Source organism: Helicoverpa zea, chromosome 29, assembly GCF_022581195.2.
Source record: "Helicoverpa zea isolate HzStark_Cry1AcR chromosome 29, ilHelZeax1.1, whole genome shotgun sequence".
Classification (NCBI taxonomy): domain Eukaryota; kingdom Metazoa; phylum Arthropoda; class Insecta; order Lepidoptera; family Noctuidae; genus Helicoverpa; species Helicoverpa zea.
In genome coordinates, this window is record NC_061480.1 from 765564 (window position 1) to 781528 (window position 15965).

The following is a 15965-nucleotide window of genomic DNA, read 5'->3' on the forward strand; positions in this document are numbered from 1 at the left end:
TAGTGCAGATCGATGAACATTCATATAAACTGACGAAACTAAACGCAGCGGTTATTGACATTTTAGATGTTTTTACTCTATGTTTGTATTGACAAGAAGTCGGGGCGAGACTTGGCTTGAAGTAGTTTACGATAGCGAAGCTTTCCTTTTGCAAAAAAACAGGCTTGAACATCAGAAATAAGTTAAATTGTGAATGTATATAATGAAATAAGTGTGTTAGTTGTAAGCTGTAAGGATTATATTGTGTAAAAATGGCTGCAGTTAAGAATAATGGGCCGATAATAGACCCAGCGTTGTGTCGATGCTGCAGGGCTATTAAAAAATGTCGAGTTCTCACATCGGAGTACACTTGGATGGAGAAAAAGGAAGTATATGCTGACATGGTCATGGACTGCTTTGGAATATTGGTTAGTAAAAAAAAAATTGCATTATGGGAGAAGTTTGATTTTGGAATGGGGAATTGTTACAAATTTTTTTCATACATTTTCTTGTTAGAATTTTATCTGATTGATTTCTCGTTGATTGAAATTAGTTTTAAATTTAGTTAGTAATGTTTAGCTGTTTAAAAATACGTATGATTTTATGTATGAAAAGTAACAGTTTAATTCAGAATTTTAATTTCCAAATAAATTAATAATTCAATTAAAATATTGGGTTGAAGGATATGATTTTCTAGGCAGATATTCACCTTCACAAGTCATCTTTACATACCTACTACTTCCCATACTCAGATAAAATATAGCCTATGTTACTCGGAAATAGTGTAGTTATTAGCCAACAGTGAAAGTATTTTTCAAATCGTTTTAGCAGCTTCGAAACCCTCAGGGTATTATAGGAATAGATTATTATATTATTGTAGAATCTTAGTTAAGAAAAAAGTTGTGGTAACCTAGTGGGTAAAGAATCTTGAGGGTGTGGGTTCGATTCCAGGTCAGGCAAGTACCAATGTAACTTTTCTAAGTTTGTATGTACTTTCTAAGTATATCTTGGACACTAATGGCTGATAAAAAGGTGAAGGAAAACATCTTGAGGAAACCTGGACTATAGTTTGAAATGAGCAACCCGCATTGAACAAGCGTGGTGATTAATGCTCAATCCTTCTCCGTGTGAGAGGAGGCCGCAGTCCAGCAGTGGGACGGTATAATGGCTGTAACAGTAACATCGGTAACAGAATCTTAGATTAGCTTCCTCCTCTTGGGCTTTTTGGGGGCTGTCTCTTGGTTTTGACGTTCTAAAATTGCAATTTATTTAGTCTTCACAGTACCAACTTTTTTTTTTTCCGACGTCAAAAATCATCAAATGACCCCTCCCGCTGTGGGTTAGCAGTGGTGAGGGAGTGTCAGACTCTTACTGACTAAAAACCGTCGTGTTCCGTCATAGGCCTTTTATGTACCAGGGCCGCGGTATCTCTTTCGAACAACCCGCAGCCCGCAGTACCAACTTCACGCCGACTTTCATAGAATTTTGTCTAAAGTCGCCATATTGTACTGAGTTTAAGTTCGTAGAGATATATGTACAAACTTATGGTCTCTGCACACAGCGGGCGCGGCGTGGTGGGACGGGACGGCGACGCGACACAATGTACTAGATCGTCGCGTCGAGCGGGACGGTTCTGTGTGGCGGCCTCCGTAATATCTAGTACATTACAACTGCTCAGCGTCGCGTCGCCGTCCCGTCCCGCCGCGCCGCGCCCGCTGTGTGCAGAGACCTTTAAAGTCTGTATTGTGTGAATCCACCATAAACGCTGAGCTAAAGATAAGGCGATTAACACACGGCACCGTGCATCGCCGCGGTAGGCGGTGAAGCGGATCTCATGTCGCATTGACCTGTATTAAATCCATTGATGCCTAACACACGTACACCGCCTGACTGCGCGTTCGAGCGGTACTCTTTTGTTCGAGCCCTCTGTAGCGGTGCGAGGTACCGTGTGTTAATCGTCTTAAGTCTGCACAAACATCTTGTCATCATATTTTCACTCACATTTTAGATTTTTATACAGACCTTAACTTCATAAAGATATTTGCACAATGTAAACTTAAAGTCTGTATCATGTAAACCCACCATAATTTGAATGATATAAACGAGTTTGAGTATATCTTTTCCAGCTATCTCACGTAGATGACAACGACAAGGATTGCGGCGTGTGTGCTACGTGTGTCGTACGCCTGCGCGACGCATGCGCATTCAGGCAACAAGTGCTGCAATGTGAGGAGTTGTTCCTCAGCGCTAAGCTCGAAGACAAGGATACACTGGGTGGTGAGATTACTGGTAGATGTCATTTGTTTTTTTAGCTTTTTTACACAGTTACATTCTAACTAGGTAGGTATATCTTAGACACCATTGACTGTGTTTCGGATGCCACGTTAAACTGTAGGTCCCAGCTGTCATTAAACAGCCTTGGCAGTCGTTACGGGTAGTCAGAAGCCAGTAAGTCTGACACCAGTCTAACCAAGGGGTATCGGGTTGCCCTTGTAACTGGGTTAGATAGGCAGTCGCTTCTTGTAAAGCACTGGTACTCAGCTGAATCCGGTTAGACTGGAAGCCGACCCCAACATGATTGGGAAAAGGCTCGGAGGATGATGACATCCCGGGTTCGATTCCTGTTACAGTGGCATTTGTGTGATGAGCATTGTCATTTTATAGGTACATAATATGAATTTATAAAATTACTAGCTTCTGCCAGCGGTTTCACCCGCATCTCGTGGAAACCTCTGCACGAACCCGGATAAAAAGTAGCCTATAGCCTTCCTCGATAAATGGGCTATCTAACACTTAAATACTTTTTTTAAATCGGACCAGTAGTTCCTGAGATTAGCGCGTTCAAACAAACAAACCAACTCTTCAGCTTTATAATATTAGTAAAATTATAATTTTATAATGTACTTTATCAATTTATGTAAGCACCCATAACACAAGCTAATCAAAAGCTTACCATGAACCCATTGTACAGGAATGAATTTTAAGCAGTGCACAAAAAAAAACTGGAGGTCCAGAATCATTAACAGAACATATCTGCATCATCAGTAAAAATTTTTTTTTAATGTTTTGTCCGTCTGAAAATCAGCAAAATATGGATACCAACTGTTCTTACGCGCTTGGAGCAGCGCTCGCGTCAGTAAACCGGTTTCGCGTTGCCGCCGTGCCTACTATGACGACTGTGACCGTACAATTGGTTACAAAATAAACATCTTTCGATATCAATAACTTATCTTTTTTGTACTAAAACATGACAAAATATACGTATCTATAAAACTTACTTAACTATAAGTTGACAAAGTTTGCGCACTGGATAAAATTCATTTCTGTATAAAAGGTGTCCCAATATCATTCTTCAACAGAACCGAAGATAGATAAGCCACAAATGGATATAGAACTGAAGATAGAGCCGAAAGATGACTGCAGCGAGATATCCGGAGGAGCAGACCACGATGATGACATGTCCATGGATTATCCTGAGGACGTTCAAGGTGAGGGCATGTGACTGACTAACCAACTTCAGAAAAAGGAGGTTCTCATTTTTTGGTAGCTTATTTTTTCTTATTAGTATTTAGGTATAGAAAACTATAATTATAAAAATAGAATTTATAGATTGAATTAGACGACATGATATGAAAAATATTTTATTGGATTCTTGCATTTCAAACCTCATATTGGCTGTAATAAAACAAGCCAAGTGCGAGCCCGACTCGCGAACTAACGGTTCCATCGATATATACCTAAAACTCATTTTTTGTAAAACACATGTCTTACATGATTAACAGTATGTGTGCTTATAGAGCAGCAAGAGAAATACATGATCTGTGAGAATGTCAATTGTGTCACAGTCCATGAGATAATGCCTGGTAGCAGACTAACAGTAAAATCTGTGTAATAGAGTGTCCATTTAGGGTCCGTTCAGACAGACCGGCTCGGAGAGCATCGGCGCGCATTTTTCTTTTCACACAGACCTAGGGCTGCCATCTCGAATTTCGCCAAACCCGGACAATCATTTAAAAAACCCGGACATTTGGCGTAAATCGCATTTTTTCCCCGAACGAGTACGATTTTTTTTAAACAAAATAATATATAATTTGTAATCCATTTACTATTAACATATACTTAAATTTAATGAGGTGCTTCCTTACATGAAAAGTGTCCCCGGACACTTCTTGAAACCCCGCCCGGACGGCCCCCGGACGCCCTCCAAACGAGGACAAATCCGGGGAAACCCGGACGGATGGCAGCCCTACACAGACCGGAGTCGGCTCCGATCGGCTGCGTGAGATGCAATGGGGGCTACCGTTTTTTGTATCACCAGATGGCGCAACTGTAGCGTGAAACTATGGCAATCAAAGTTCGTATTATGAGCGCTAAAACTTATATCTACATTAAATGATTATATTAGATCATATGTAATAGAATAGAATATAGTGTGAACGTATTGGCGATGCCACAGTGTTGCGCAGTGCCGTTTTGCTCGAAAAAGAAATGCGAACATAAGTTTCCGAAAGATTAAAGAGTGTCAAAGCAGTGACATTTATAGAACCCTGATCTGTATTTGCCATAATTAATCTAAAGTATTGTTAAATATTCACAATATTAATTTAATTAGAAATAATAACCCTCGCGCGTAAACAAACAGTGGCATTTGACGTTTCGAAGACCTCACGCTACACAAGCGCCTCTAGTGGCTATTTCATACGCGGTAGCCCTCATTGGAGCCAAACGTCAGCAAGACCGAGAAAAAGTACATGATCGGAGCCGATCGGAGCCGGTCGGCTCCACTAATTATTTCAAAAGCAGTCCACACGCAAAAATAAACCTTACTTCAAATACTTAGTACTCAATTTTCAACGTGTTAAGGATTTGCTCTTCTCTCCGAGACGGTCTGTCTGAACGGACCCTTACACTTACTGGTGCGGAACCCTTGAAAACAACATTCACTCATAACTCTCTCATCTAGAATAAGTATTTAGCAATCCTAAAACTCTTTACAGAAATTAAAGCCCCCAAAAAAGAAGATGTACCAACAAATGATGAGACTCAAAAACCGGAGCTACCTCTAGATGAAGACTCGAAGCTAGATGATGATGATGATGACGAGAGCGACTGGTCGGCTTCATCATCAGACTCCGATAAACCTATCAAGAAGAAGGCAAAGAAGAAAGCTAAGAGTAATGGCGCTCAGAAAAAGAAGAAGGTCGCTGTTAAGAAGCAGAAAGCTGGTATGATAATGTTTACTTCTTTACTAATGTCTGTCTGTTATAAATATCGATTTTCAAAATGTAGTCTCATTGATGTTAGGTTAGCTCGTGGCTTATTCAAAGTCGCGAGGATCGATCAACCATAAAATTTGAAAGAAGAAGAAAGAAAAAATATTTATTGACACAAGCCTGTCAAAGCATGTATATGTTACCGGCCGAACCCGATTTTAGGACAAACCAGTTTTGCCTAGGCTCAACTAGGTCTTCCTATACGCGTTAGGATTAACTAGTATAGCCTAGTCCAAACTAATTTGTCCTAAGCCCGATAGGACGGACCAGTTTAGGCTAGGCAAAACTAGTTGATCCTGATATAAGTACGCACACTCTAGGATAAACTGGTATAGCCTAGTCAAAACATATACATATCTAAAAGTGTAAATAAATAGATGAACTAAATAAACTACTCCGTGTTTAGAAAAATAATCATCTTTATTAAACTATAATGATTCGTCGTTATGGATAAATTGATAATACGAACAATCATACTACATATATGTAGCAAACTAACAAATAATAGGTAAGTATTTTTTTTTTAATAGAAGCAATAATCAAATCTCAAATTAAAATTGTTGTCGTTAAAAGTTATGGATAATAATTGGTAATACAAACAATCACACTATAACAAATAATACTGTTTTTTTTTTAAGAAGCAATAATCATACGAGTATTATGTTAATTATTAAAATTGTTATTTAACTAGTTTTGCCTAGCCTAAACTGGTCCGTCCTATCGGGCTCAGGACAAATTAGTTTGGACTAGGCTATACTAGTTAATCCTAACGCGTATAGGAAGACCTAGTTGAGCCTAGGCAAAACTGGTTTGTCCTAAAATCGGGTTCGGCCGGTAACATATATACACATAGAAATAAAATAAAAATACAAAAAAAGTTTATGGTTGCGCCAAATAGATCCAGTTCAGCATTATGCCAGACAGCTAGTGTCTGACGCTGGTTTTCAACTGGACCCATGAGGAGTTGCGGGTGTTGAACGGTATGAAATAATGATGTATGCTCTAGAGTGAAAAAATAATAAAAATACTAAACTACTAAATAAAAAGAAAAAAAAATTAAGCAACGGTTGGCGCAGTCGATCAGTGGATGGGTGACCATCTTGTCATAACGAGTTGTTCCCTGTTTCGAAAAGCTGTAACTTAAGTAGTACTAAACTGTAAGTCCCGGCTGTCATTTGAACATCTTTGGCAGAGTTTACAAGTAGTCAGAAGCCAGAAAGTCTGACAACCAGTGTTACCAAAGGGTATTGGGTTGCCAGTGTAACTGGGTTGAGCAAGTCAGACAGGCAGTCGCTCCTTGAAAGTCGTCTTTGGTCCTCGTGGCCCCTCTCTAAAAGGCAGAAGACGGCACAAACGCTGAGGTTTTTAGTGGGTCAAGCCCCACATAACCTCACCGTCTCCCCGGGCGGTGTGTGTATGCGTCAGGCATTTTCCTCAGCTGAAACAAAAAAAAAAAAAAGGCAGTCGCTCCTTGTAAAGCACCGGTACGCTGCAGTGTTCAGTTAGACTGGAAGCCGACTACATACATTGTTGGGAATAGGGTAGGCAGATGATGAATATTCCGGGTGATAACAACTGTCTTGAACTTTTCAGGTACATCATCAAAAAAATCACCGAAAACTATCAAAAAACCTCCCGTTGAGAAGAAACATAATTACGACAGAGATTTAGACTGTATGTCCGAAGAAAATCTGCTAACTATCATACAGTATTCTTATGTATGTCCCTTTAAAAACAGACGAAATAACTACTATTGCTTCTACTGCAAAGATTATTACCCAAAGCCAGAAGATTTGAGAGAACACACAGTTTCTCATGACACTAAACCATTCCAATTACTTATGGGATACAAAAAAATGATCAAAATTGATATTACAAGAATAGATTGCAGGCTCTGTCCTCAAAAAATAGACGACTTAAACGTTTTCAAACAACATATAGATCAGGTTCATGGTAAAAAAATATATTTTGAGGCTCCGGATAAAATGTTACTTTACAAATTAACTTGGAACGATTTAGTTTGTGTTATGTGTAATGATGTTTTTGAAGATTTTAACACTTTAAACACACATATGGTTGAACATTTCAGTAATTATACTTGTGATATATGTGGAGTCTGCTTTTTGGAAAAACCGAGGCTCGATGCTCATTTAAAAAGACATAAGGACGATGAACGTCATACTTGTGAAGTCTGTGGCAAAGTTTTTAAATCTAACCATTATAAAGACATGCATGTAGATATAGTACATAAGAAGAAGGCTATAATAAGATGTCCTCGTTGTGATGAATGTTTCATGTCCTATGCGTTAAAAAATAAACACTTGACCGAGGCCCATGGACAAAAGAGAACGTACCCATGTAATTTATGTGACAAAGTTTATAATAGACAAAAGACATTAACAGAACATCAAAGGAGGAACCACCAAAAAGTTTTGAAGCACCAATGTGAGTATTGCGATCAGAGGTTTTATTTGCCGTCCCGGTTAAAAGAGCATATGGCAACTCATACCGGGGAAAGGAATTTTAGATGTGAATATTGTGAAAAGAGTTATCCACGGTTAAAATCTTTGCAGTATCATATTAGGACTCATACAAATGATAGGAGGTACCGTTGTCACATATGTGGGCAGGCGTTTATTCAAAATGCTAGCTTGAAATCACATATAAAAAGTCATCATCCCGAGTGTGATATTGAAGGATGCTACTTTTAAGATTAAATACTTTTTAGTTAAAGCCGTTTCCAATATTCAACCTAACATTTTATTTGCTAACTAGAGATAGAACTTTAACATTGTAATGTGAAATTCCTATCTGTAGTAAGCTAAACAACATATAGAATATTGGGAATGGTTGTTGCTTGGTGGTGTGAAAAAAAAAGATTCGGCAATATTCGTTATGGACGCTTCTTTGTATTTTCGACTGGAATTAATTATTATTTATGTCGCAGCAAACTGGTTATAATAATTGAACAAGTCGGCCGAACTACGTTTAGACTAGAGATGCCACGAATATTCGGCAACTATTCGGTATTCGGCCTATTCGGCCCTTTTATTTGATATTCGGTATTCGGCCGAATAGTACGTATTATTCGGCCGAATACCGAATATCAAAACATGAAAAAAAGACGACATATTACTCCTGATTATATATATTTATTACAAAAATAAAATAAAAAAACAAAACAGTACGCAAAAGCAAATACTTTAGTAAGTAAAATTTATTTGTGGTAAATTGTGATGAATAAAAACAAGCTTTTTAGCATTGGAGTTGGTAACAAACGATTACGTTTTTCATCGTAAATGATACCAGGTTGAAAATAACCTCTCACTATACACGCTACTCCCTGGAGAAGAAAGATAAACTTTAGCGAATTTCGACAGGTTTGGGTACTGTTTTTCGTTTGCTGACCACCACTTGTAAGGATCAGCCTTCCGATCTAGGCGAGTTGTTTTCAAATAAAAATCCAACTGATTTGCCACAGCATTCTTCTCCACGTCCTCCTCATCATTACCTACGCCTATGCATCGGAATAAAGGAAGACAGGTTGCGACTTCTTGTTGTCTCTTTACCTACGCACGGCGCGGCACGTGCTCAACAACATGTCCCTATATAATATTCGGCGCTTCGGCCGACAGTGCTGCCGAATATGCGGTATTCGGTATTCGGCCAAATCACTATTCGTGGCAACTCTAGTTTAGACGTTTCATTGAATGGCGTTATTCATTCAAAGGGCTGCGATATTTATATTATTATTTTTTAAATGCAAGCCTGCCTAATCTAGATTTTTTTATATTGCCAAGTTAACAACAAATCCTTTGAGATTACTAAGTAGCTAACGAAAATAGTCTGAATATATAAGTTATATTATAATGTATATTAGCATTAATATACCTAGTATATGCTAAGAAAACTTAAGGTACCTTTTGAATGCTAGCTGTCGACCGCACATGCCGACTGCATGAAGTCGGCCGCAGCTGCACTACTGGTTTGTATGTATTTATATGAAACCGTTTTGGATCGAAGCGGCAGCAGCACGTGCAGTCGCGTCGATATCTGACAATCTGACTTCTAAGGTCGAAAATTCATGTAAATATAGTTATCGGCATGGATATTGAGCCCTGACCTTCATCTGCGCAGAAGCGGTTTATTGCCTTATGTGTATAGTGCGCAAAGCGATCCCCACTCTTCCGCCGAGAGCTCAATATCCGTGCCGATAACTATACATACGAACCAGGGGCTTGATTCTGCTAACTTAATAATATGACAGTTGGATAACAATTGAAATTCAATAACATTTTTAAACTTATAGCCCAAGAGCCAGACCTATGTTATTTTACAAATTCTTAAACTTTGTGTGTTTTCCTATCTACCTTACAGTTGGTATGAACGATAGAAAAAAAATACTTACCTAGATCAATATACATACTTTTTTTGACATGTCGCTTAAGTTAAATTAGCAGAATCAAGCCTCGACCTCGATGGCGCAATGGTCACCATGCCGGACTGCCGGACCTGAGGTCCCGGGTTCGATTCCCGGTTCGGTCGACATTAGTGTGATGAGCATGCTTGTTGGCCGTGGTCTGGGTGTTACAATATGTATTCATATATATGTAGCTATATGTAGTTTATCAGTTGTGTTAGCACCCATAACACAAGTTAATTAATTAACTTACCATGGGGCTAACCGACCGTGTGTGAAAAGGTGTCCCGACATATTTATTTATATTTAAGCCCCAGTAGTGCAGCTGCGGCCGACTTCATGCACTGGCGGCATGTGCGGTCGACAGTTGCAGTCGGTAGCTAGCATTCAAAACCTACCTTAAGCAAATAAACCTAACTTATGAATTAAATATAATGTTCACTTACATAAAGTAAATAAAATAAGTATTTTAAGCTCTATATAGTATTAAACGGTATCACAATAATTTTTATTTAACATTTGAAATTACAATTGATCTCAATTTTTATTTTACACTGCCTTAATAAGATGGAATCTCGATTTCAGTATTTTTTTTTTAAACACATATTTAGTTTTTGTTTATAAAAGTAGGTTAAGGTCTTAACAGATACACTTAATTCAAGTTTTAAAATATATTCTTATATTTTTGACCTAGGCTTCCAGCCTGTATGATGATAATGATTCCTACATGTACTCTCAAATTAATCGCTCCGAACTTAGGGTGCGTACACGGTGCATGTAGCTGGAGCAAGTTAACATGCGCAAGTGACAAGTGACAAGAGCACGCGGGTGAGTATTTTGCTTTGGTACATGCGCGAGTCGCTGGACCCGCACGTTTTTAAAATGCATGTAACCTGCGCATGTGCCTTAACATGCGCAGGCTACTTGCACCGTGTAAATGCACGCTTATTTGATGCAATATTGTACATACTTCCTGCTACAAATATCACAAAAAATAAGCTTCATATTTGCGAAATTTTATTTTTTAACGATTTATTTTTATTCTTATCGAATATCACAAAATAATGATTAATAAAATAACTGAATAAAAATATATTTATTGTAAGTAGATTAGTTAAGTGTAAAATTAAGTAAACGCATAATAATGATCACAGTTTACTAAATAAGTATTATTTATTAAGTTTTATAAATACATTATGGACACTGATATTTTGTTTTATTGGATCTTAATTAAAGTTATCGGCACGAATCTTGAGCTCTGACCTACATCTGCGCGAAGTAATTTATTGGTCTCTTTTGTGGTATGAAGTGAGGCGCGGGAGCGGGCTAAAGCGGTGATTGGCCCGCAGTGCATCGCGTCATAGCCGTCACTCGGGATTGGTTCTTTGCTAATAAATCACTTCTGCGCAGATGTAGGTCAGAGCTCAAGATTCGTGCCAATAACTATACCTATTTTGGGGTTGTATTTTGGAGGGCACGATGAATTGTAAGTCCCGGTCGTCTGACAACCAGGGGCCCGATTCTCCTAAGTTAATAATATCAAAATTGAATAAGAATCGAATCGCAATATGATATCAATAGCAGTTTTAACCATATCGGGCATTCTGCTACTAATATAAGACCAATCGTATGCCAACGACATTCGATTGGTCAGCTATGATTTTGGTCTATATGGTAGTTTGCTCTACAATCATATTGCAATCGTAAATCATTTGCAGACAAAATGATTCATTATTGAATGACAGAAAAGGATAAAAACGTTTATTTCAAAGAAAAAATAGTGGAATGCCACATACGCTTCACTCGCAATTGAGTCGTGATTGGATCGCAGTCGAATGTGAATCGTATATCGCTTACGTAAAATTAGGAGAATCGGGCCCCAGTAAGTGTGACAATCAGTCTTACCAAGGGGTATTGGGTTGTCCGGGTAACTGGGTTGAGAAGGTCAGATAGGGCAGTCGCTCCTTGTAAAACACTGGTACTTAGCTGCATCCGGTTAGACTGGAAGCCGTCCCCAACATAGTTGGGAAAAGTTTAAGCAAATTATAGGTAAGTTACCTACATACCTATCAGTGTAGAAAAGTAAAGTAAGTATGTACGTATTCATAGCATAGTCAGCTAAAATGATGGTTCCTAACGACGAGCGTCGCACTATGGGCGGTATTTCGCTCGCCTTTCGTAGGAATTTTTGAAAAATGAAGTTTGTTTTCGGTTTATTTTGAGTATGTAGGATTGTTGGGGACATCAAAGCATACACTAATTAATGGATCTAGGCACTTTAAAAAATATATACACGAAGATAAACGGGTTTGTTCATTTTCAATGTATGGAAATGCAATTTCTTTTCCTCATAAAACATTTTCTATCCGTGTTGTACAGTTGAAACTTTCAGGGGTTGTTTTTCAGACCTTAGTTAAGGCATATAATCAATCATCTTGTTCCCGAACGGTCCCGTTAAAAAGTTATGGGCTAAATAAAAATGCCTATTTTGATGATTTTTATCTGTCATCTTTAGGTACTTAAATGACAGTTATTTATTTTTTGTGCATCTTATCAAGTACATAGTACAATAATTATTTACTTTTGACCTTAAATACCCCCACTCCACGAGAAATAGGTACAGGAATACCTCCATTATACTATTGGTTGCTGTTTTGTCATCATGCGTTGATTTCAAGTTATTTTTTTACTAAAATAGTCGGCAAATATCAATACTGATCTACTGACTGAGTGCGACAGGTGTTCCGTATTACAGATTCCATAGAACACATTCACCTAAAGTGCATTTCCTAGAATACCTTGATTTTAAAGTACTCACATGAACGGCCCTATTGTTAAATAATTCCGTAATCTGGTCTTTCCAGGAAAACAATAACACCAAACAAAGGATCAGGTAGCGTAAAAATAGTCATAAATAACGACTGTACTAATGACCCTTTATTGAACCATAATTCATTGTTATAATACAGTTGTAAAAAACGTAAGTGTCTCGTCTAAATAGTGATAATCTCTTTTTTTTTAAGTTCACTGTTAGGTATTTTATTATTATTCTGTCGAAATGAATGTGTATAAATTAAGAAAGAATATATATATAAGTATATGAATGTAATGTATATTATATCAAGAAAAAAACTGTTAAAAGACTTAAAAAAGTAAACTTTGGCAAAATTACAAAAAAAAATAGTCCATAAAAAGAAAAAATAAATTATTCATGATCAGGGCAGGGAAAAATAAAAAGAACTATAAAGTGAAGCAAGCCCGAAAAAGCTTTTTTGAGATTTGGATCACTAAAAGTCCTTAACATATATAATAAAAGGCGACTGTGAAGTGAAGAAGCCGCGAGCGAAGGGAGCGCGAATTTTTTTGAGTATTGGGACATAAATTAAAAGTAGCTATATGTGAAAAAAAATGTAAGTGTAAAGTAAAGAAACCGCGAGCGAAGCGAGCGCGAAAATTTTTTAGTTTTGGGACATAAAAGTAGTGTATCTAACGCGCCCGGCATTGTATGACAATACATTAATTTAATTGAAATTTCTTGGTCAAGGAGCGTACCGCGGCGCCCCTGAGCCCACGGCGCCCGGGTTATTCGCACACCCTGCACCATAGGTTAAGGCGGCCCTGATGCTATCCATACATTTGGATACAGTTCTTGTAAGCTACGATCTTTGATGAAATTTAAAACAAAAATAGGAGTAAAATTCTGATCAAGGATTGGTTGGGGGCGCCTGCGGCGCCCCTTATGTCCGGCGCCCTGGGCCGTCGCCCAACCGCGCCCTACCCTAAAGCCGCTACTGCATGTAGTACCAAGAATAAAGCTCAATAAACTTTCCTGCAGTTGCGTTACAGTAGGCTCTGAACTTTTCAACGTCGACAAATTCTCCGCATGAAATCACCTGAAGAATTACTCCAAAGCTTCTTATCAGATCTGCATCTATACCTGTTATTTGAGCAGTGGCTTCGGGATCAGCAAAACATCTCCTTGCAGTGTTTCCATCATTCGTTGTTCCAGAACCCTGTTTCACCACATCCACGCGAAGTTCCATTTTATTCCAGAACCCTTCTTGAATTATTTTTTTCCCAATAGCCAGCTTTTCTTTAAATTCATCGCCTTTGGCTTGCCATTTCTTAAATTCAGCTCGGTATGCAATATGTAGGATGCATTCCATGCATCTAATGCGAGCATGTAGCGTAGACAGGCCAAACTTATAAATTTCCTCCGTTGGCTTTTTAAGTAAAACCTGGTCTATGTCATTCATCTCCTTGGGTTTCGCTTGGCACACATCACATGTCGCTGATGATGTGTTCGATAAGATCGAAGTAACCTTACCATCAATCATTTTTTTTTTTTTTTTATTTATTATACTTTTTGCACACATTTTACAAAAAAACAATGTACAAAGGCGGACTTAACGCCTTAGGCGTTCTCTACCAGTCAACCTTTAGGTGGAGGAGAAATTTCATGGCAGGTGCACTAAATATGTATATGAGACAAATCGAAAATATATAAACGAAAATATATATATAATATTAAATAAACTTTAATACATATATAAATAACACAAAATCAAATGCACAGTTGTGTCAATTCTGCAAACTCTGGTGAAGATACTCACGAAGCTTCAATTTGAAAGTCAATCGGCTATTAATCATCCTAATTTCCGAGGGCAACTTGTTCCATAAAAGAATAGATTGGACAAAAAAAGAGGAATGAAGGAAATCTGTGCGATGTGAGGGACATTGGAGTAGACGGTTGTTGGAGGAACGCAAATTTCTGTCATGTTGAGAACACAAAAACTGGAAGTGGCATGATAAATAAGGAGGTGAAAAAGGAGTATGAAGAATGGAAAATAGAGTAGTTAATGCTCTCATCTCACGTCTTTGCCTAATTGGCAGCCATCTAAGCTGGTCTCGATAAGCAGACACATGATCGTACTTGCGGAGATTAAAAACGAATCGAATGCAATTGTTGAGAAGCCGGTCAAGTTTATTGAGCAGATCTGCATTCAGGTCATAGAAGCAAACATCACCATAATCAATTATGGGAAAGATCAAGGTTCGCACAAGCATCGCTTTCACGTTGAACGGGAGAAGGTTTTTTAACCGATAAAAGTAGCGCAGCAAACCTGTTACCTTCTGGCTAACACTCCCAATATGAGATTGCCAGCTTAACGTAGTGTCGATATGTAAGCCCAGGTTTTTCACGCTTGAGTTATAAGGGATGTTCATACCATCAAATTGTACCGGAGGTAAGCTGCTTAAATCCACTCTTTGCATAATGCGACTACTACCAACTAAAATAGCTTGGCACTTGCCAGGATTTACCGCCACTCCAAACCTATCAGCCCAGCTCTTCAACCCAGCTAGATCATTATTTAATTCCATGATTGTAGCAGATAAGTCCTCGAGGCTGGAGTGACGATATAATTGCAAGTCATCAGCATAAAGATGATACGCAGACTGAAGTTCAAGAGTAAGGAGATTTATAAAAATTGAAAATAAAAGTGGAGAAAGAATACCGCCTTGTGGCACACCAGCATCATGTGTAGGTTGTGGTTTACGTGTATGCCATCAATAACAGTAGGCTGTAGAGAAGCAATTTCTGATTCAATTAACGCCATTTCTTCTTGTTTTTTCAAATCATTTTCTTTGGCAAATTTAAAATAAATTGATCGGCAATAAAAAGTTGAGGATGGTTTGGAATTTTCCCAAATTATCTCCAATTCTCCATTTTCAATTTTTAGAAGCACGAATGAGCACACGAAAGTGCTAGAATCGTCTCCACCTTCCATTGCCTGTTTATAATTGCTTTGTTCAGAGGCACCGTCAAAACTCCATTTACTGGTCAGAGTCAAATTATTGTTTACATTTTCGGTGTTAAGAGATTGGAATAATCTCTTCACTGTTAAATCCAACACAGATTGTAATCTCAGCTTTATTTGTGTGTCAGTTATATGCATATCTCTTTGTTCTACATAACACTTCCTTTTCTCGTCAGTTAAAGCACCATAACAAGGAAAAACATCACAACCCATAGATTTTGTTGATTTTATTGTTCATGTAAGTACTTTAAAATCAAGGTATTCTAGGAAATGCACTTTAGGTGAATGTGTTCTATGGAATCTGTAATACGGAACACCTGTCGCACTCAGTCAGTAGATCAGTATTGATATTTGCCGACTATTTTAGTAAAAAAATAACTTGAAATCAACGCATGATGACAAAACAGCAACCAATAGTATAATGGAGGTATTCCTGTACCTATTTCTCGTGGAGTGGGGGTATTTAAGGTCAAA

The 15965-nt window shown here is 38.1% G+C and overlaps 1 protein-coding gene across 2 annotated transcripts; it reads left to right on the forward strand.

Annotated features, from left to right (window-relative positions):
- Nucleotides 1-89: 89 nt before the first annotated feature.
- On the forward strand, nucleotides 90-9776 carry LOC124644296 (zinc finger protein 25-like). Of its 2 annotated transcripts, none has more exons than XM_047183588.1 (5): nucleotides 90-407; nucleotides 2106-2268; nucleotides 3339-3467; nucleotides 4977-5204; nucleotides 6846-9776. In XM_047183588.1, the coding sequence occupies exons 1-5, from the start codon at nucleotides 252-254 to the stop codon at nucleotides 7961-7963; spliced, it is 1794 nt and encodes a 597-aa protein (XP_047039544.1). In that variant the 5' UTR covers nucleotides 90-251; the 3' UTR covers nucleotides 7964-9776. The 2 variants fall into 2 exon arrangements, with proteins under 2 accessions (XP_047039544.1, XP_047039545.1); XM_047183589.1 differs by having other exon boundaries at nucleotides 2106-2256.
- Nucleotides 9777-15965: the final 6189 nt, after the last annotated feature.